This window comes from Sesamum indicum, linkage group LG1 (assembly GCF_026168435.1).
Source record: "Sesamum indicum cultivar Baizhima isolate 11 linkage group LG1, ASM2616843v1, whole genome shotgun sequence".
NCBI classification, from domain to species: Eukaryota; Viridiplantae; Streptophyta; class Magnoliopsida; order Lamiales; family Pedaliaceae; genus Sesamum; species Sesamum indicum.
The window spans coordinates 15525627-15540286 of NC_142657.1; the positions used below are offsets into that span (position 1 = coordinate 15525627).

A 14660-nucleotide genomic window follows, 5' to 3' on the forward strand; every position below is an offset into this window, starting at 1 on the left:
TTTAATTTAAAGTATAGAATTTAACCTGTCCATCTCTATCATCCCTCAGTTGTCCCGTTAAGCTACAGCTGGGATGTCAATATGCCCCAACCCACCCACCAGAACTAAATTTGTGTGGGTGGGGTACAACTCCTCCTCCTTCTGTTGCCGGTCCTGTCCTGTCCTGGACATCAATATCATTCATCATCACACGTCACTATTCTTGGAGAAGGAATTGGTCAACATAAAATCAACATGGATTTCTTACTCTGTCAACCCAATGTGCGCTCAACATATGGCCATCCACATTCAACACTACTTCAATCCAAAACATCATAACTTCTCTCTCTCTAATGAACATCATAAGTACTTGATGCATCATTAAACCAAACTCTCAAATCTTAATCAAATCAAAGGTTTTAAATTATATGGACTAACTACATATATATTCAAGTCATTTTTTACTATTAATTGAATAAAGGAATAGCAAAAATTGTTAATGTTTTATGCGTAAATTATAATCACTTTTTCTAAAATTTGATATAATTATAAATATCTTTTTATTATTTAAAAAATTAGTTGTACCTTCTTGATTATAACATATGAGTCCATTTCTATAAATTTCATTAGGTTTTCATTCAATTTTCATGATAAATTGTCAATATGTCCTTTTAAATTACGATTTATAATTTTATATATTTTTAAAAATTTTCTAAAGTAGTTTTATGGAATAATATGCTCTATGAGTTATATAATTATTTTTCTTTTGGGGGAATATTTATAACTTCCTAAATAATGAGTGGGTTTTATGATTATGTCAAAACTCATAGAAAGTTGTTATAATTTCTCTGAAATGCAATTATTAAAATTTATATTTCATGTTACAATTTTTATTCATAAAACGTGAATCCAACAGCACCTAACCTGTGCATTTTAATCCAATGGCCTTGGAAGCGCGTTATGAATTTTTATAATAAAATGAAATCAACAAGATTTTCTCCAAATATCAGACAACTTGTAGATCCATCTTATCTTAACTAAAGAAAATAAGCAGAAGCTCCGCACTTCCTATAAAAAGACAATAATGAAAGCATCACCCACACCCACACCCACACAGCAACACCCAACTATCAAAACCTCTCTCTGAATCTCACCCCAAGAACTCTCACATTCCCGACACTGATATCCACCTGATACAATTCGTGCTCGCCGCCGCCTGCAATGGATTCCGTCAAGTCCTTCAAGGGCTACGGCAAAGTAGACGAGCTTGAAGCTGCGGCATTCAGAAGAAAAACCCGCAAGCGTCTCATCGTTATTTCAATCTCAGTAGTTCTCTTGGTAGTTCTCATTGTCGGAGTTGTCGCCGGAACTGTAGCTCACAAAAACAAGAAGAGGGATTCCGGCGATGCTTCCGCCACTTCCACCGCCGCAGCGATTAAATCCATCTGCAGCGTGACCCAGTACCCAAATTCGTGTGTCAGCAGCTTGGAGTCTTCCAACTCCTCAAACCCGGAGCGGATTTTCCAGTTCTCATTGTCGGTGGTGATGGATTCTCTGGAGAAGCTGTCCACGCTTCCCGACGAGTACATGAACAGAACGGAAGACCCGTTGGTGAAAGAAGCGCTGAGAGTGTGCGGTGACGTGCTAAACGACGCCGTTGACTCCCTCAACGACACCATATCCTTGATGCAGGACGGCGGCCGGAAGCTTATCTCCAGAACCGACGACTTAAGGACGTGGCTGAGCACCGTCGTGACGGATCAAGAAACGTGCTTCGACGCTCTGGATGAGGTAAACGCGACTTTCGTGGAGGAAGTCAAGCTTCTGATGAAGAACTCCACGGAATTCGCGAGCAACAGTTTGGCCATTGTGTCCAAAATCCTCGGCGCAATCGGGGATTTCAAGATTCCGATCCACAGGCGGTTGTTGGGAGCCGGGGGGTCTGGTTTCCCGACGTGGGTTGCGGCGGGCGACAGGCGACTGCTCCAGGAGAGTGCGCCGAAGCCGGACGTGACGGTGGCAGCGGACGGCAGCGGAGATGTGAAGAGCCTGAAAGAGGCAGTGGATAGGATTCCGAAGAAGAGCAAGACGAGATTCGTGATATACGTGAAGGCGGGTGAATATGTGGAGAATGTGGTGTTAGACAAATCCTACTGGAATCTGATGATATACGGCGACGGCAAGAATGCGACCATCATCTCCGGCAGCAAGAATTTCGTGGACGGTACTCCCACTTTCTCCACCGCCACCTTCGGTAAGTTTCTAATTGTTACAGTTAGTTAATATCTCAATTCAGTGTCATAAAATTAGGTTTAAGTTTGATAGTGTTGGGGGAATTGGGGATAAATCTGGAGATTTATGATGGAAAGAAAGAAAATGATGAGTAGTAGGAAAAGAACACCACATTGACATAGATCTTGATCTGATCTCACATTACCAAAACCCATGTGATCACTCATCAGCTCATGCACTGATGTCCCCACCTGAAATACCTGCCAATTTTCTTCCCATAATTAAGAATTTTAGGTCTCATCATGTTAGCAAATCTTTACATGTAAAACTTACAAAAAAGAAATTCCAAATATCAGGTAAGTTCTTACCGCACAATATATTTATTATGTGATTTATCACTCTTTTTCAACTGAACAGTATGCATATACTAAGTGAAGTGTATTTAATTTAGGTCTAGTCGAAACTAATTTGATTTAAAATTTCTCTTAAAATATACTATAATTATATTAAAGCATGAATATATATTAATTAATATAAAATTGACTCTTAATTAAGATTCTTTTTGGGAGAGGTGTTCAGGAACCTCAGATTAAGTCAATTAGTCATGTAAGTATAGTGATGATAATTTTAGTTATTTACGAATTTCTTTTTTTTGATAATTTTATTTTGTAATTTTAAAAGTTTCACATATTGAGAATAAAAATAGTTGGAATTTGTCAAAATGGCATCTTTTTCAGCTATTTTAGCAAATTCGGCCAAATTTTATTCACAAATTGTAAAACTTTTATAATTATAAAATAAAATTAATAAAATGAATTCATATGAAACTAAAATTCTCAGTACCCCACGTACTTAGGAAACTAACATTACAAAGTTTTGTTATTAAGGATTGGTGTGAATGAACCCGGTTCCCAAATAGGACAAATATATATGACAATTAATGGCAAAGGCATCTTGGTTAGACATTGAATTAAGAGTAAAAATCATAGTATGTAAGAGACCATGTCAATGGTTGCAGGCAGCTACCATGTGCCACTCTCATCATATGTCTCCATTTGAATATTACAATTTTTGGTATTGGTATCTGTCCCAATCTTGTTTCCATCAACTATAAATTTTACTTAGTCTTGTGCCATTGATGAATTGGTCACATGCATGATACCATCATCTTCCCTTCCCTTTAAAATTGCACTAATGTTATGATACATGCATATGCATGCTTTTAAAGTTTTATTGAGTCACCATCAAAACTTGTTGATTTGTCATTCATCAGCGATTGCTGGAAGAGGATTCATTGCTCGAGATATAGGCTTTAGAAACACGGCTGGAGCGGCCAAGCACCAGGCCGTGGCTTTTCGGTCCGGCTCCGACCAATCCGTGTTCTACAGGTGCTCATTCGATGCCTTCCAAGACACTCTCTACGCCCACTCCAACCGCCAATTCTACCGCGAATGCGACATAACCGGGACGATCGACTTCATCTTTGGCAACTCGGCAGTTGTGTTCCAAAACTGCAACATCATGCCCAGACAGCCTATGCCCAACCAGTTCGTGACAATAACTGCCCAAGGAAAGAAGGATCCGAATCAGAACACTGGGATTTCCATCCAACGGTGCACGATGAGCCCACTTGACACTCTCACTGCCCCAACGTATCTGGGCAGGCCATGGAAGGATTTCTCAGTGACTGTTATTATGGAGAGCAGCATTGGTGGATTCTTGGACCCGAAAGGCTGGATTTCATGGGTCTCCAATGTGGATCCACCAAACTCCATTTTCTACGCGGAGTATCAGAATACGGGGCCGGGTGCCAGCACTAGCAACCGGGTTACATGGGCCGGGTACAAGCCCACCCTTACGGCGGATCAGGCCTCCAAATACAATGTGGAATCCTTCATTGAGGGGTCGTCTTGGTTACCGGCTACAGCGGTGACCTTTGATTCAACCTAGTCAAACACAACCCTAATTGTCTATACTTGTTTTCTTTTGTCCTCTGGCATTTAAATCTTGTAACATTAATTTGAATTTTGATAATTGTGTTTCTAATTATCATTTTTATTTATTTTTGCCTCTTTTGATGAATTGGTCAAAATTAGTACCAAATAGGGGATGACAATGGGGTCGGATTCATTCAAAGTCATAATCATGCCATGTCCAATGCAAATCTCGAATTTGGTATTTTTTATTAGAATCAGAATCGGATCTAATTCTTTTTTTTTTAAATATATATTTTACACATAATATATAAGGAAAATTGACATATAAAAAAAAATGTGAATCGATCGGATTCAATGGTAACATGGTGGAGACAGGCTGAATCCCGAATTAATTTCGATAATAAAGAAATACTTTTCAAATTCGATGTGTTTATCATCAATTTTTGATAAATACTTTTCAAATTAAACCGGTTGTCATCCCTTGAATGGCGGAGCAGGCAACTTTAGAAAAAAATGTTAATGAACCTTTGATTTGAGATGGTCCAATCTCAAATCTAACCGGTTATTATTTTCCAAAATTCCCTTCAATATAACATAATCAAAATGCATTGTAATACTTTATTGGTGCATTTGAATTTGAGGAGTGAAATTGGAGAAATAATTTTAAATGACTCTGTTTGAATAAAATATAAAATATATTAATATTCAATAAAATAAAATTTAAAATTATTTAAATAAATTCAAAAATATTATAATTTCAATTTTTCCTTTTTAGTTCAAATGCAACCTAATTTGAAAGTAATAAAAATGTGTGTGTGGTGCATCATCATCATCGCACAAGATAATAACGATTAAAGAATTACAATCCAATGGGCAGAGCACAGAATCAGAGGCTAATGTCGTATTCCACCACTTAAGTCTGACTGAAGATAGCGGTCACCATCACCGACGCATTGGAATTTTTATTATTTTAAAATACGATAAGCTTTTTTAATATTTTATTATTTATAAAACATTATTACTAAATTATAATGAATATTTTTAGATTTTGATATAATTATAAAATAATTTATTATTATTTATAAAATTATTGATATATTTTTTTATATTTGATGAAATTATGTAACAATTGAATAGGAATTTGAAAATATTTATTTTATCATTGTATTTTTTTCTTATTAAAAGTATTTTAAACATTTGTAAAAAAATCTGTTGCAGTGAAGTTTTTATTTTACCTTCTTGTTCATAAAATTTCTTTAGAAAATTAAAAGGAACAAATAAAATTATTTTATTTCAATCAGTTCACCACAATAAATAAATAAAAGCTAGATGAAAATTAATAGAAAAAGCTAATAATCATGCATATGTTAAAATTCCCCACTTATTGTCCGACTCATCCATAATTTTCTTTCCTTTACATATGAATTTTTTTATTTTATTTTAGTCGATTATATTTTGATAATAAATTATTTTAATATAATAAAAATATTATTGTATTTACACATACATCGAGTATGCATTTTAGAACTAGTACTTACTATTATTGAAAGTTGTTTGGAGAAGAAGGCAAAGCAAACGTGCTGGTGCTCCTCCTCCTGGATTGGTCTGCGGTTCTTTTTTTGTTTGTTTGTTCTTGCATGCACAGAAATCAAAGAGGGAGGCAGTTTCCCACCACCAACCATTCCACTTTTATAATCGTCCGCTGATTTAGAATGCGTAGATTCGCAGTAGAAAAGGCCAGAAAACTTTTAGCACCCCACACTGATATTTTCATTTCCGCGTCGCAGCATCCCATCTCTTCTTCTCAAAAATCTCTTCATCTTTTGTCTTCTGCTGCGTTTTTCCTTCGTTTCTTGAACACCAAGGCTACTCCTTATCCTTCTGATTCTATGGCTTCCACTCCCCTCACTCTTGATACAATCAATCCCAAGGTAGTTCTTTTTTTTTTTATGGGTTGTTTTGTTTGTGATAGCCTTTTTTTCCTTTTGTTTTCTTGAATCTTGATCTGGGGGTTTGCCATGCTGTATTTACTGGCTTTCGGGTTTCACTTTCTATTTTATGGGAATGGTTTTTCCACTGCGATGCTGGTTGTGGGTTTTATGTGTTCTGTTTGTTATTATGATCACTATGTATGTTTTAGCAGGTCCTGATCATGGTTCTTGAATCTTTTTTAGAAGAGAGTATCTAATTTTATAGCTTCATTATGAATTTATCCTCCATTTTCCTATCTATCCCTTTTTTTTCCAGCAAAAAGGTGCTTTTCTGTTCTTGGACTTCAGCGGGGTTGAGTTTTTTGGTGGCTGTATGGGCACCACTCTCTCTTTTCCCTTCGTCATCATGGATGGATTTATGATCTCTCCCTCATATTGTTTTTTTTATGCAAATAAGACTTCCTTTTAGAATTTCTCAAAAAAAAAAAGACTTTCTTTTAGAAGGTTTAGTTGTATATGCTTGTCTTCAAATCTTCAGGTGAATTTTCTTATATTTTATTGTTCTTGATAGTCCCACAATTTATGTTATTTGGTTTGTATGGTCTGCCCTGTTTGCTAATTGGACATATATATAGCTCAATAAATATACATCTACTACAAGTATCACACTGCCTTTAATTTACTTTATAATTTATTTATTCTAAGTTTGGTTCTGAGGATTTCTATTTGAGCACTTGCTAAGTCTTTCAGAATATGTGCAAACCTTTGTTCTTTTCAAGGTTTTGGAGTGTGAGTATGCAGTCCGTGGAGAAATTGTGATCCTTGCTCAGGTAACTGATTATATATTTTATAGTTGCTACAGGTATTACATATGTGATACTTTTTAACCTAAGCCAGCTACCTACTCTGCGGGGTTTTTTAACTCACGTTATTTCTTTAACAGAGATTACAAGAAGAACTCAAGAACAACCCAAATGCTCATCCTTTTGATGAGGTTCCCTTTCCATTATGTATAATTTCATTTGCTACGATTCAACTGGGTCCGTAATCTGATTCTAAATTATGAAAAGAGAATTTCACACTTACCCTTAATTATTATTATCATGTTGTCTTCTCAGATACTGTACTGCAATATTGGAAATCCTCAATCCCTTGGCCAACAGCCAATCACTTTTTTCAGAGAGGTGTGTATGTTGCATTGTCATATTGGATTTCAGAAAGTTTGATCATGTTTGTTCTACTTCTAACGTATTCAGTTCTAATTTCAGGTGCTTGCCTTATGTGACCATCCTGCTCTTTTGGATAAAGCTGAAACACGGGGTTTGTTTAGGTGAAATCTTCCACCAAATATACCTACCCTCTGCATAACATCCATGGAAGTTTGCATTGTCAGACCCATGAGATTCCATGTCAATAGTGTTGTACTGGATAACTATTTTCTCTTCAATACCTATTTGGAGATCATATTGTTGCTATTTTCAGTATATGCTATAGTTCACTGAGAATTAGCCCTCATCTTAATGGATGGATACTTCTCTGAGTCATGTAGTTTATGGTAGCAATAGCGAGAATAAGAAGTTTTAGCTGTTGCAAAAGCCAAAACTCATTCAAGTAAAATTGCAAGTGAATGAACCTGACACAATATGGAATTCCTGTCAGCATGAATTGAGTGACAGATTTGGTCTAGTTTTCCACACTATTATATTTACCTGGTTTCTCTTTCTGATAAATTCATCTTCCCCTCTCTTTTATGGTGGATTCTCTAGTGCTGATTCGATAGAACGAGCATCTGAGATCCTACATCAAATTCCTGGAAGAGCAACTGGTGCCTATAGTCACAGCCAGGTAACAGTGGCCTCCCTTCATACCTCATTCACGAGAAGTGTTTGTGACTGGTCTGCAGATATATCAAACATTTCTTTTATTCTATAAAATCAGGGTATCAGAGGACTGCGTGATAAAATTGCTGCTGGCATTGAAGCTCGTGACGGGTACCCAGCTGATCCAAATGATATTTTCTTGACAGATGGTGCAAGCCCTGCGGTATAGATATTATGCCTCTTCAGATTTTACAGAGGATAGCAATTCCAGATGTGATAGAATTTATCATTCAATTCACCTTACTAAAGATGAAACAATGCACTTCTATTTTGGATAATAAAGGAAAGATATAACATCTTCCCACAATCTTTTCAGGTTCATACGATGATGCAATTACTGATACGGTCAAAGAATGATGGCATTCTCTGTCCCATTCCTCAGTACCCTCTTTATTCTGCTTCAATTGCTCTCCATGGAGGCACTCTTGTACGTTTTACGTGTAATTTGTTGAAATGAGAAATTTATTCGTCGAACCTTTAGATTTGTTCCTTTGATGATCTTTTACAATCTATTCATGTCTAGCCTGAAGAGAACTAAACCTTAAACATATCATATTCATTTCCTACGGTTAAGTTTTGGCAGGAAATCCCTTGATTGAGCTTCTGATTGCAGTTTTTCAATATTTCACAGGTTCCTTATTATCTTAATGAAGCAACAGGATGGGGACTGGAGATCGCTGAGCTTAAAAATCAGTTGGAAATGGCCAAATCAAAGGGTATTAGTGTCAGGGCCTTGGTGGTTATAAATCCTGGCAATCCTACAGGGCAGGTGAACAATGATTAGATTTGTGGTTTGAGATTGAAGATGTGTTTCTTGAAATTGATTGGTCTTTCAAGGTAGGACATTCTCTAATGATTTTCATTTCAATGCTTCCTCTGAAGGTTCTGGCTGAGAACAACCAAAAGCAGATTGTGGATTTCTGCAAGGACGAAGGACTTGTTCTTTTGGCAGATGAGGTGATCAGTCTCCTTAAAGTCCCAATCCTGTTCTGCCTTGGCTTTGCTCCAGAAAGTTTTATGGCTTATTTAGACTGAGTTTGGATTGAAGGATTTGGGTCAAGATTCCAAAGACACTAACAGTAGGTGGATTTCATCCATCATCATATTTGAAAAAATAATAAAAAAGGTTCCTTAAAAGATTTGAAATCCACAATAATTCAGAATTATTTTGGATTACAAACCCTTAGCTATCATTGTGTTGATAGTAACTGTTACTGTAATGTGGCTTTGAAAAGGCTCAATATCATAATTTGAGATAATGCCATTCTAGAATGATGTTGCTTGGCTCTCTGCAGGTGTACCAGGAAAACATTTATGTGCCGGACAAGCAGTTCCACTCTTTTAAGAAAGTTGCACGATCTATGGGTTACGGGGAGAAAGATATCTCCTTAGTATCTTTCCAGTCTGTGTCGAAAGGTATTGTGGTCAGAATCTATGCATGTGATTGTACTATTAAGTAACCTGTTCAAAGTAGATGAGAATCTGTTTCTTCTCTACCTCAGGTTATTATGGAGAATGTGGGAAAAGAGGAGGTTACATGGAGGTTACTGGTTTTAGTCCTGAGATAAGGGAGCAAATATACAAACTGGCATCAGTTAACCTATGTTCTAATATATCTGGACAGATTCTTGCAAGCCTTGTCATGAACCCCCCAAAGGTGAGTCATTCTTGGTCCCCAGGCTCGACAGCCTTGTCTGGGCTGGGTTTTCAAACTGTTTCAAGTTCCAGTATCTTTGTAGTGTTACAAGATCTGTAGCAAGCCTCTGCCATGTGAGCTTGTACAACTTCCATTAGAATGTAATGTCTATGCTCTATTATTCCTGTGACTGGAAGTTTCTATTTTACCTGATGCAGGTGGGAGATGAATCATATGAGTCTTATTTGGCAGAGAAAGATGCAATCCTGTCATCCCTGGCTAGGCGTGCCAAGGTTAGCATTTACTTTAGACTGAACTCTCTCTCTTTAAGAAAGCCATACTCTAAAGAGTTAAAAGAAACCCAAATCTAAATACCGAAAAGGAACGTTGTATGGCAGCCTGATTTAAGTAGCTAAGTCATTCACTGAAAAGGCAATGTAAGCATTGAAAACGGAGAACATCATCATGATCATATATAAACCATTTAATTGTTTGTTTTAGTAGACATAAATTTTCATGTTTCCTAATTTGTGTTGTTGATCTTCAGCAACTGGAAGATGCATTTAATAGCTTAAAAGGAGTAACCTGCAACAGGGCAGAAGGAGCAATGTATCTCTTTCCTTGTATTGACTTGCCCAAAAAAGCAATAGAAGCAGCCAAAGCTGTTAGCACAGCCCCTGATGCATTTTATGCACGTCGTCTCCTCAATGCCACTGGAATAGTAGTTGTTCCTGGCTCTGGCTTTAGACAGGTAAAATTTACCTACCATTATATCTCCTGTTTTATCTACATTAAGGATGATCCCTAGCAATGTTAGAAAGGATAACGATGGTCGCTTGTGGTGCATTTTCTTGTGTTAGGTTCCTGGAACATGGCATTTCAGGTGCACAATATTACCTCAAGAGGACAAAATACCAGCCATTGTTTCCCGTCTCACCAAGTTCCACAAAGGATTCATGGATGAATTTTGTGACTGATGGCTCTGCAATTGAGCGTCTAGAGCATTTTTTTGCTTTCAAGATTGTCGTCTTTCGAATTTTACCCTCTTTTGTTAACTTTTATCTCCACCTGAGGCCGAGGGAATCTCTTCTGTACTTCATAAGTTGCTGAGCATTTCAGAAATGTGGAAAGACGTTTTTCTCGATATTTTGTTGATTGACTTGTTAAGAGCATCAGAGATATTTTGTTGATTGACTTGTTAAGAGCATCAGTTGGTTCGGGCCTCGCCTTCAGTGATGATTCAATGAGCCCCTCAACGATTTGTTATTTCCTTGACTAGTAATTGAAGAGATGGATTTGCAAATATAAACCATGCTGAACTGTATAGTTTGAGCCTATTTTACAGTCACATCCATGAATCTCATGAGCGGTTCAGTTGGTCCTTTGGGAAAATTACAATCTGGATGAACTTTCTGAAAATTATAGTATGTTTTTAAATTGATGATGAAAATTGTGAAATTTGTGTTTCAAAGCTCTGAAATTGTATTACCGTAATACGCATTACCTACTGGATTGTTTAAAAAGGTTGAATAAACCCAGGATGGGAGCAGAATATGTTTGCTAACATGCAATCTCAGCTAGCTAAATGCCATTCCGATATCATAAAGAGATGCTATCAATTAGCATTATCAACCAAATCGCTAAATGAAATACAAAATGGGTCAATGAATGCCCAGAAATCCACAGAAATAGGTCGATATAATTTTTCAATGCATATAAGAAGGTTGACAGAGAAAAAACCAGCTTCCCAGTTTAATTTTGAAATTGGCAAAATATCTAAGTCTTACAAACGTGTTCAAGCATGGAATAATGGAATGTGGATCACAGGCAAACGTCTGAAAAACAGATTGGACTTCTCATAGACGAGTGATAACTGCTTCAACTTCAGTGGGGGTGTAAAGATGGTAAGTAGGTGATACCTTTGCAATATCAACATTGTTGGGTGTAACCTGAAATCCAATGAGACGAAATTGGTGATGGTTCTAGAGAGAAGCATATAAATCGGATCAGAGCATTAAATTGAAATCACACTATTTCCAGCATACCTTTTCCTCCATAACTTGCTTCAGGATGGAAAGTGCAATGGTCTCAGCTTCTTTGAGGGTTAAATCCTGTATCCAGACAAAAAAAATTGGATGGCATAAATGAAAAGGAGAAATATTTTTAAGGTTGGGTGCTGCTGTGGACGCTTATCCTTGGACAGCAGAAACCTTATGAACAGCTTACCAGAATTATACACGACTTTGCATCAATGCGACTTCCATTAAAGGTATGATCCAACAAGACCACAAGGACTTATATTGGCAGTTGAATAAAATCTAGCAAAATGTCCTGAGGTTCCAGGAAAATGTTGCTATCGAGATAACAACAAATAGATTACCTTGTTATACTGCTCTTGCAAAGAGCTATCAGCACCTTCAGACCCTGATCCAATGGCTTTTGCGTTACATTGCCAGAATGTGCCAGAAGGATCAGTGTAGTATCTGTGCACGACAAGCCAATTAGGATTCATAGTCTCTATAGCGTGAAAATGAATTTACTACAAAAATAATAAAGAAACTGAAGAATTGCATGATCCTTATTATCAAAGTGAATAAGCCACACCTTTGAGATTCATGTTTTGATTTTCCTATGACTTGATCCTGAACGTGCTAATCAATATGTAATAACAATAGCATGCTTCCAAATAAGCCAGATGTTACTGAACTCTACACATTCCACAACTTGATCCCAAATGTAACCTTTACAAGCTAAACTGGCACAACTTAATCATTGACTGTAATCAGAAAGCTCCAAATGTCCTTTGCAGCATAGATAATGTAAGATCAAAAAGTAAAAATTCCAAAACTTCACCACAAGATCTTTTCGGTGTAAACCCAAGGTGGCTATGTCAGGAACACGAAAGAGTCCAAGGACAAGGATTTAATCAAATTTAAACAGAAGAAAAGCTTACAAGCTGGGACCATTCTCATCATGACCAGCAATGAGAAGAGATACACCAAAAGGTCTTGACTGCATAAAATAAAAGAAATCACAATTAGAGAGAGAGAGAGAGAGAGAATAAAATTAAAATTTAGGGGAGGAGAAAAGAGAGAACGAAAAAGCAGTTAACAAAAGTTAAAGTCATAACCATGGTTCTGGAACTCATTCACTGCGAAACTTCTATTTTTCAATCATGCACAAACTATCAAAATTTGCTCCGGTGATAATTGTGTGTAGTCAATAAGAGGTAATACTATCAAAAGTCAATGTAAGCCTCCATTCAAACACATGAAGGTATACCCTTGGCAGGACCAGGTCTTAAAGATACAATTTGCACAAACATGAAGGCTAATGATTACAGCATGACGGCCAATACTGTGGCACCAGAATTACATGCTTATAATATCTCAAAGTAAAGATGTGAGAAGGTAAGTAACAAACTTGGAATGGTAAAAATGACACCAGTGATAATCGTTTGTAGTCAATAAAAGGACTAGATAATTTCAGCAAAAATAAAAGGAATTAAGTGAACAAGAAAAAGAATACTCTGGACTGACTGATATCCCATGCTCAAAGAACTGTAAACAAGTGACACGAGAGGCTAACCATTGATTCTTCATCCCCCTCACCAAATCTCAAGGCAAGATCACAGAGAGCTTGTGTAGTGGACTCAACTGTCATGGGCTCACCGTATGAGAACCTATGATTCTAGAATAAGTGAAATTCCCTATTAGCATTTGATGATACTGACAACTAATAGACTGTGATAGTAAAATTGTACACTAGAAGTACCTGAGTTTCGACTCGTGCATGTTCAACCAGTGTACGTGCATCAGCAATTAAGCCGCTCATGGCACAACCAATATGTTCATCAATTTCCATAATTTTCTCAACGCTGCTAGGCTCCTGCAGGAGGTTAAGAATGTGATATAAATCAAAACAAGCATCATCATACAACAATAGAACGTTGCTAAGTTTAGAGAAAGAGCATGAAATAGAGATACAGCAGAATGATTGGAGAAATCAAGGGACCAGGACATCATAGTTTGTAAACCGATCCCAATAGATATTACTTGATTTCATCACACTCCACAATCTTGCGGAACTTGTTATTCAGACTCAAAACATAGAGAACATATATCTTGTACACATTTTACTAACTCACAGTTATCAGCACGCAACAGAAAACACGTTCTTCCAAAGTTGAAGAAAAGTTAAGGAAAAAACAAGCTCAAAACAAAGGTTCCACTAATACAAAGTTTGCATTCATTCAGTCCCTCGAGCTACAACAAACTCTTAACGAAAATGACGGGAAAATAGATGACAAACATACCAAAAGTGGCGACGTGATTCGCTTCTCAACAGCAAGAACCACTCCTTCCTTAGTCTTTATTCCAATAGCAGTTGAACCCAACTAAAAGAGAACACAGAAACTATGAATTTTAAATAGACCCACAAAGTATAAACTCGAAAATAATGTTTAACATATGGATCAGCAAGAGAATAAACCTTGATAGCTTCAATGGCATATTCGACTTGAAACAATCGGCCTTCCGGAGAGAAAGTGTTCACTCCTCTGTCATACTCAGTCCTTAATTCAACAAATAAATAAATTCAGACATCACCCCAAAAATAAAACCACCTCAAAAGACGAAAAAACTGACTACAAAATGCGAAAATTTCACCTTGTGAGGAACATTTTCGACCCAAAAAAACTACAGCCGCAAAATCCTGCAGGGAGATTAAAGTACGAGTTAAACTGAGGTAATTAAAAAAAATTACAGTGGATCTGAGTCCGACCCACCTTAATTTCAATGAACAAGAAACAACTGAGCTGAGCAGGAAAGAATTTCTTCGGGGGGATTTTGATGTTTTGAGGCGGAGCTGTTCTTCTTGTCGAGCAAGGGAGCACTCCAAAGGAAAAGGGCGGGTATTCGGGTGACCCGGATGCTTCTGACTTTACAATTGGGCTATTAAAGAAAGCCCAAAATTAATGCTGAAAGAGATTCTAAGCCGAATGTTTATTTGTAGCTTTAAGCCCAAATCAGCAGTCGATTCTCTCTTAATTTTTACATACTTTGGA

General features: G+C 36.9%; 3 protein-coding genes across 3 annotated transcripts; 2 read left to right on the forward strand and 1 right to left on the reverse strand.

Annotated features, from left to right (window-relative positions):
• Positions 1-1049: 1049 nt before the first annotated feature.
• On the forward strand, positions 1050-4273 carry LOC105162853 (pectinesterase 1). The gene is made up of 2 exons (XM_011081010.3): positions 1050-2233; positions 3485-4273. The coding sequence occupies exons 1-2, from the start codon at positions 1201-1203 to the stop codon at positions 4159-4161; spliced, it is 1710 nt and encodes a 569-aa protein (XP_011079312.1). The 5' UTR covers positions 1050-1200; the 3' UTR covers positions 4162-4273.
• A 1478-nt stretch (positions 4274-5751) lies between these two features.
• LOC105162863 (alanine aminotransferase 2) lies at positions 5752-10741 on the forward strand. The gene is made up of 15 exons (XM_011081020.3): positions 5752-6079; positions 6859-6909; positions 7023-7073; positions 7198-7263; positions 7348-7409; positions 7846-7924; positions 8018-8122; positions 8276-8386; positions 8591-8728; positions 8842-8916; positions 9255-9375; positions 9462-9616; positions 9814-9888; positions 10143-10346; positions 10456-10741. Exons 1-15 carry the CDS (start codon positions 5861-5863, stop codon positions 10570-10572), a joined length of 1629 nt encoding a protein of 542 aa, XP_011079322.2. The 5' UTR covers positions 5752-5860; the 3' UTR covers positions 10573-10741.
• Positions 10742-11194: 453 nt separating this feature from the next.
• On the reverse strand, positions 11195-14538 carry LOC105162872 (proteasome subunit alpha type-5). The gene is made up of 10 exons (XM_011081034.3): positions 14382-14538; positions 14263-14308; positions 14087-14168; positions 13911-13991; positions 13370-13483; positions 13184-13285; positions 12549-12607; positions 11976-12078; positions 11641-11706; positions 11195-11544 (listed from the first exon to the last, which is right to left on the reverse strand). The coding sequence occupies exons 2-10, from the start codon at positions 14274-14276 to the stop codon at positions 11452-11454; spliced, it is 714 nt and encodes a 237-aa protein (XP_011079336.1). The 5' UTR covers positions 14277-14308; positions 14382-14538; the 3' UTR covers positions 11195-11451.
• Between the last annotated feature and the right edge of the window lie 122 nt (positions 14539-14660).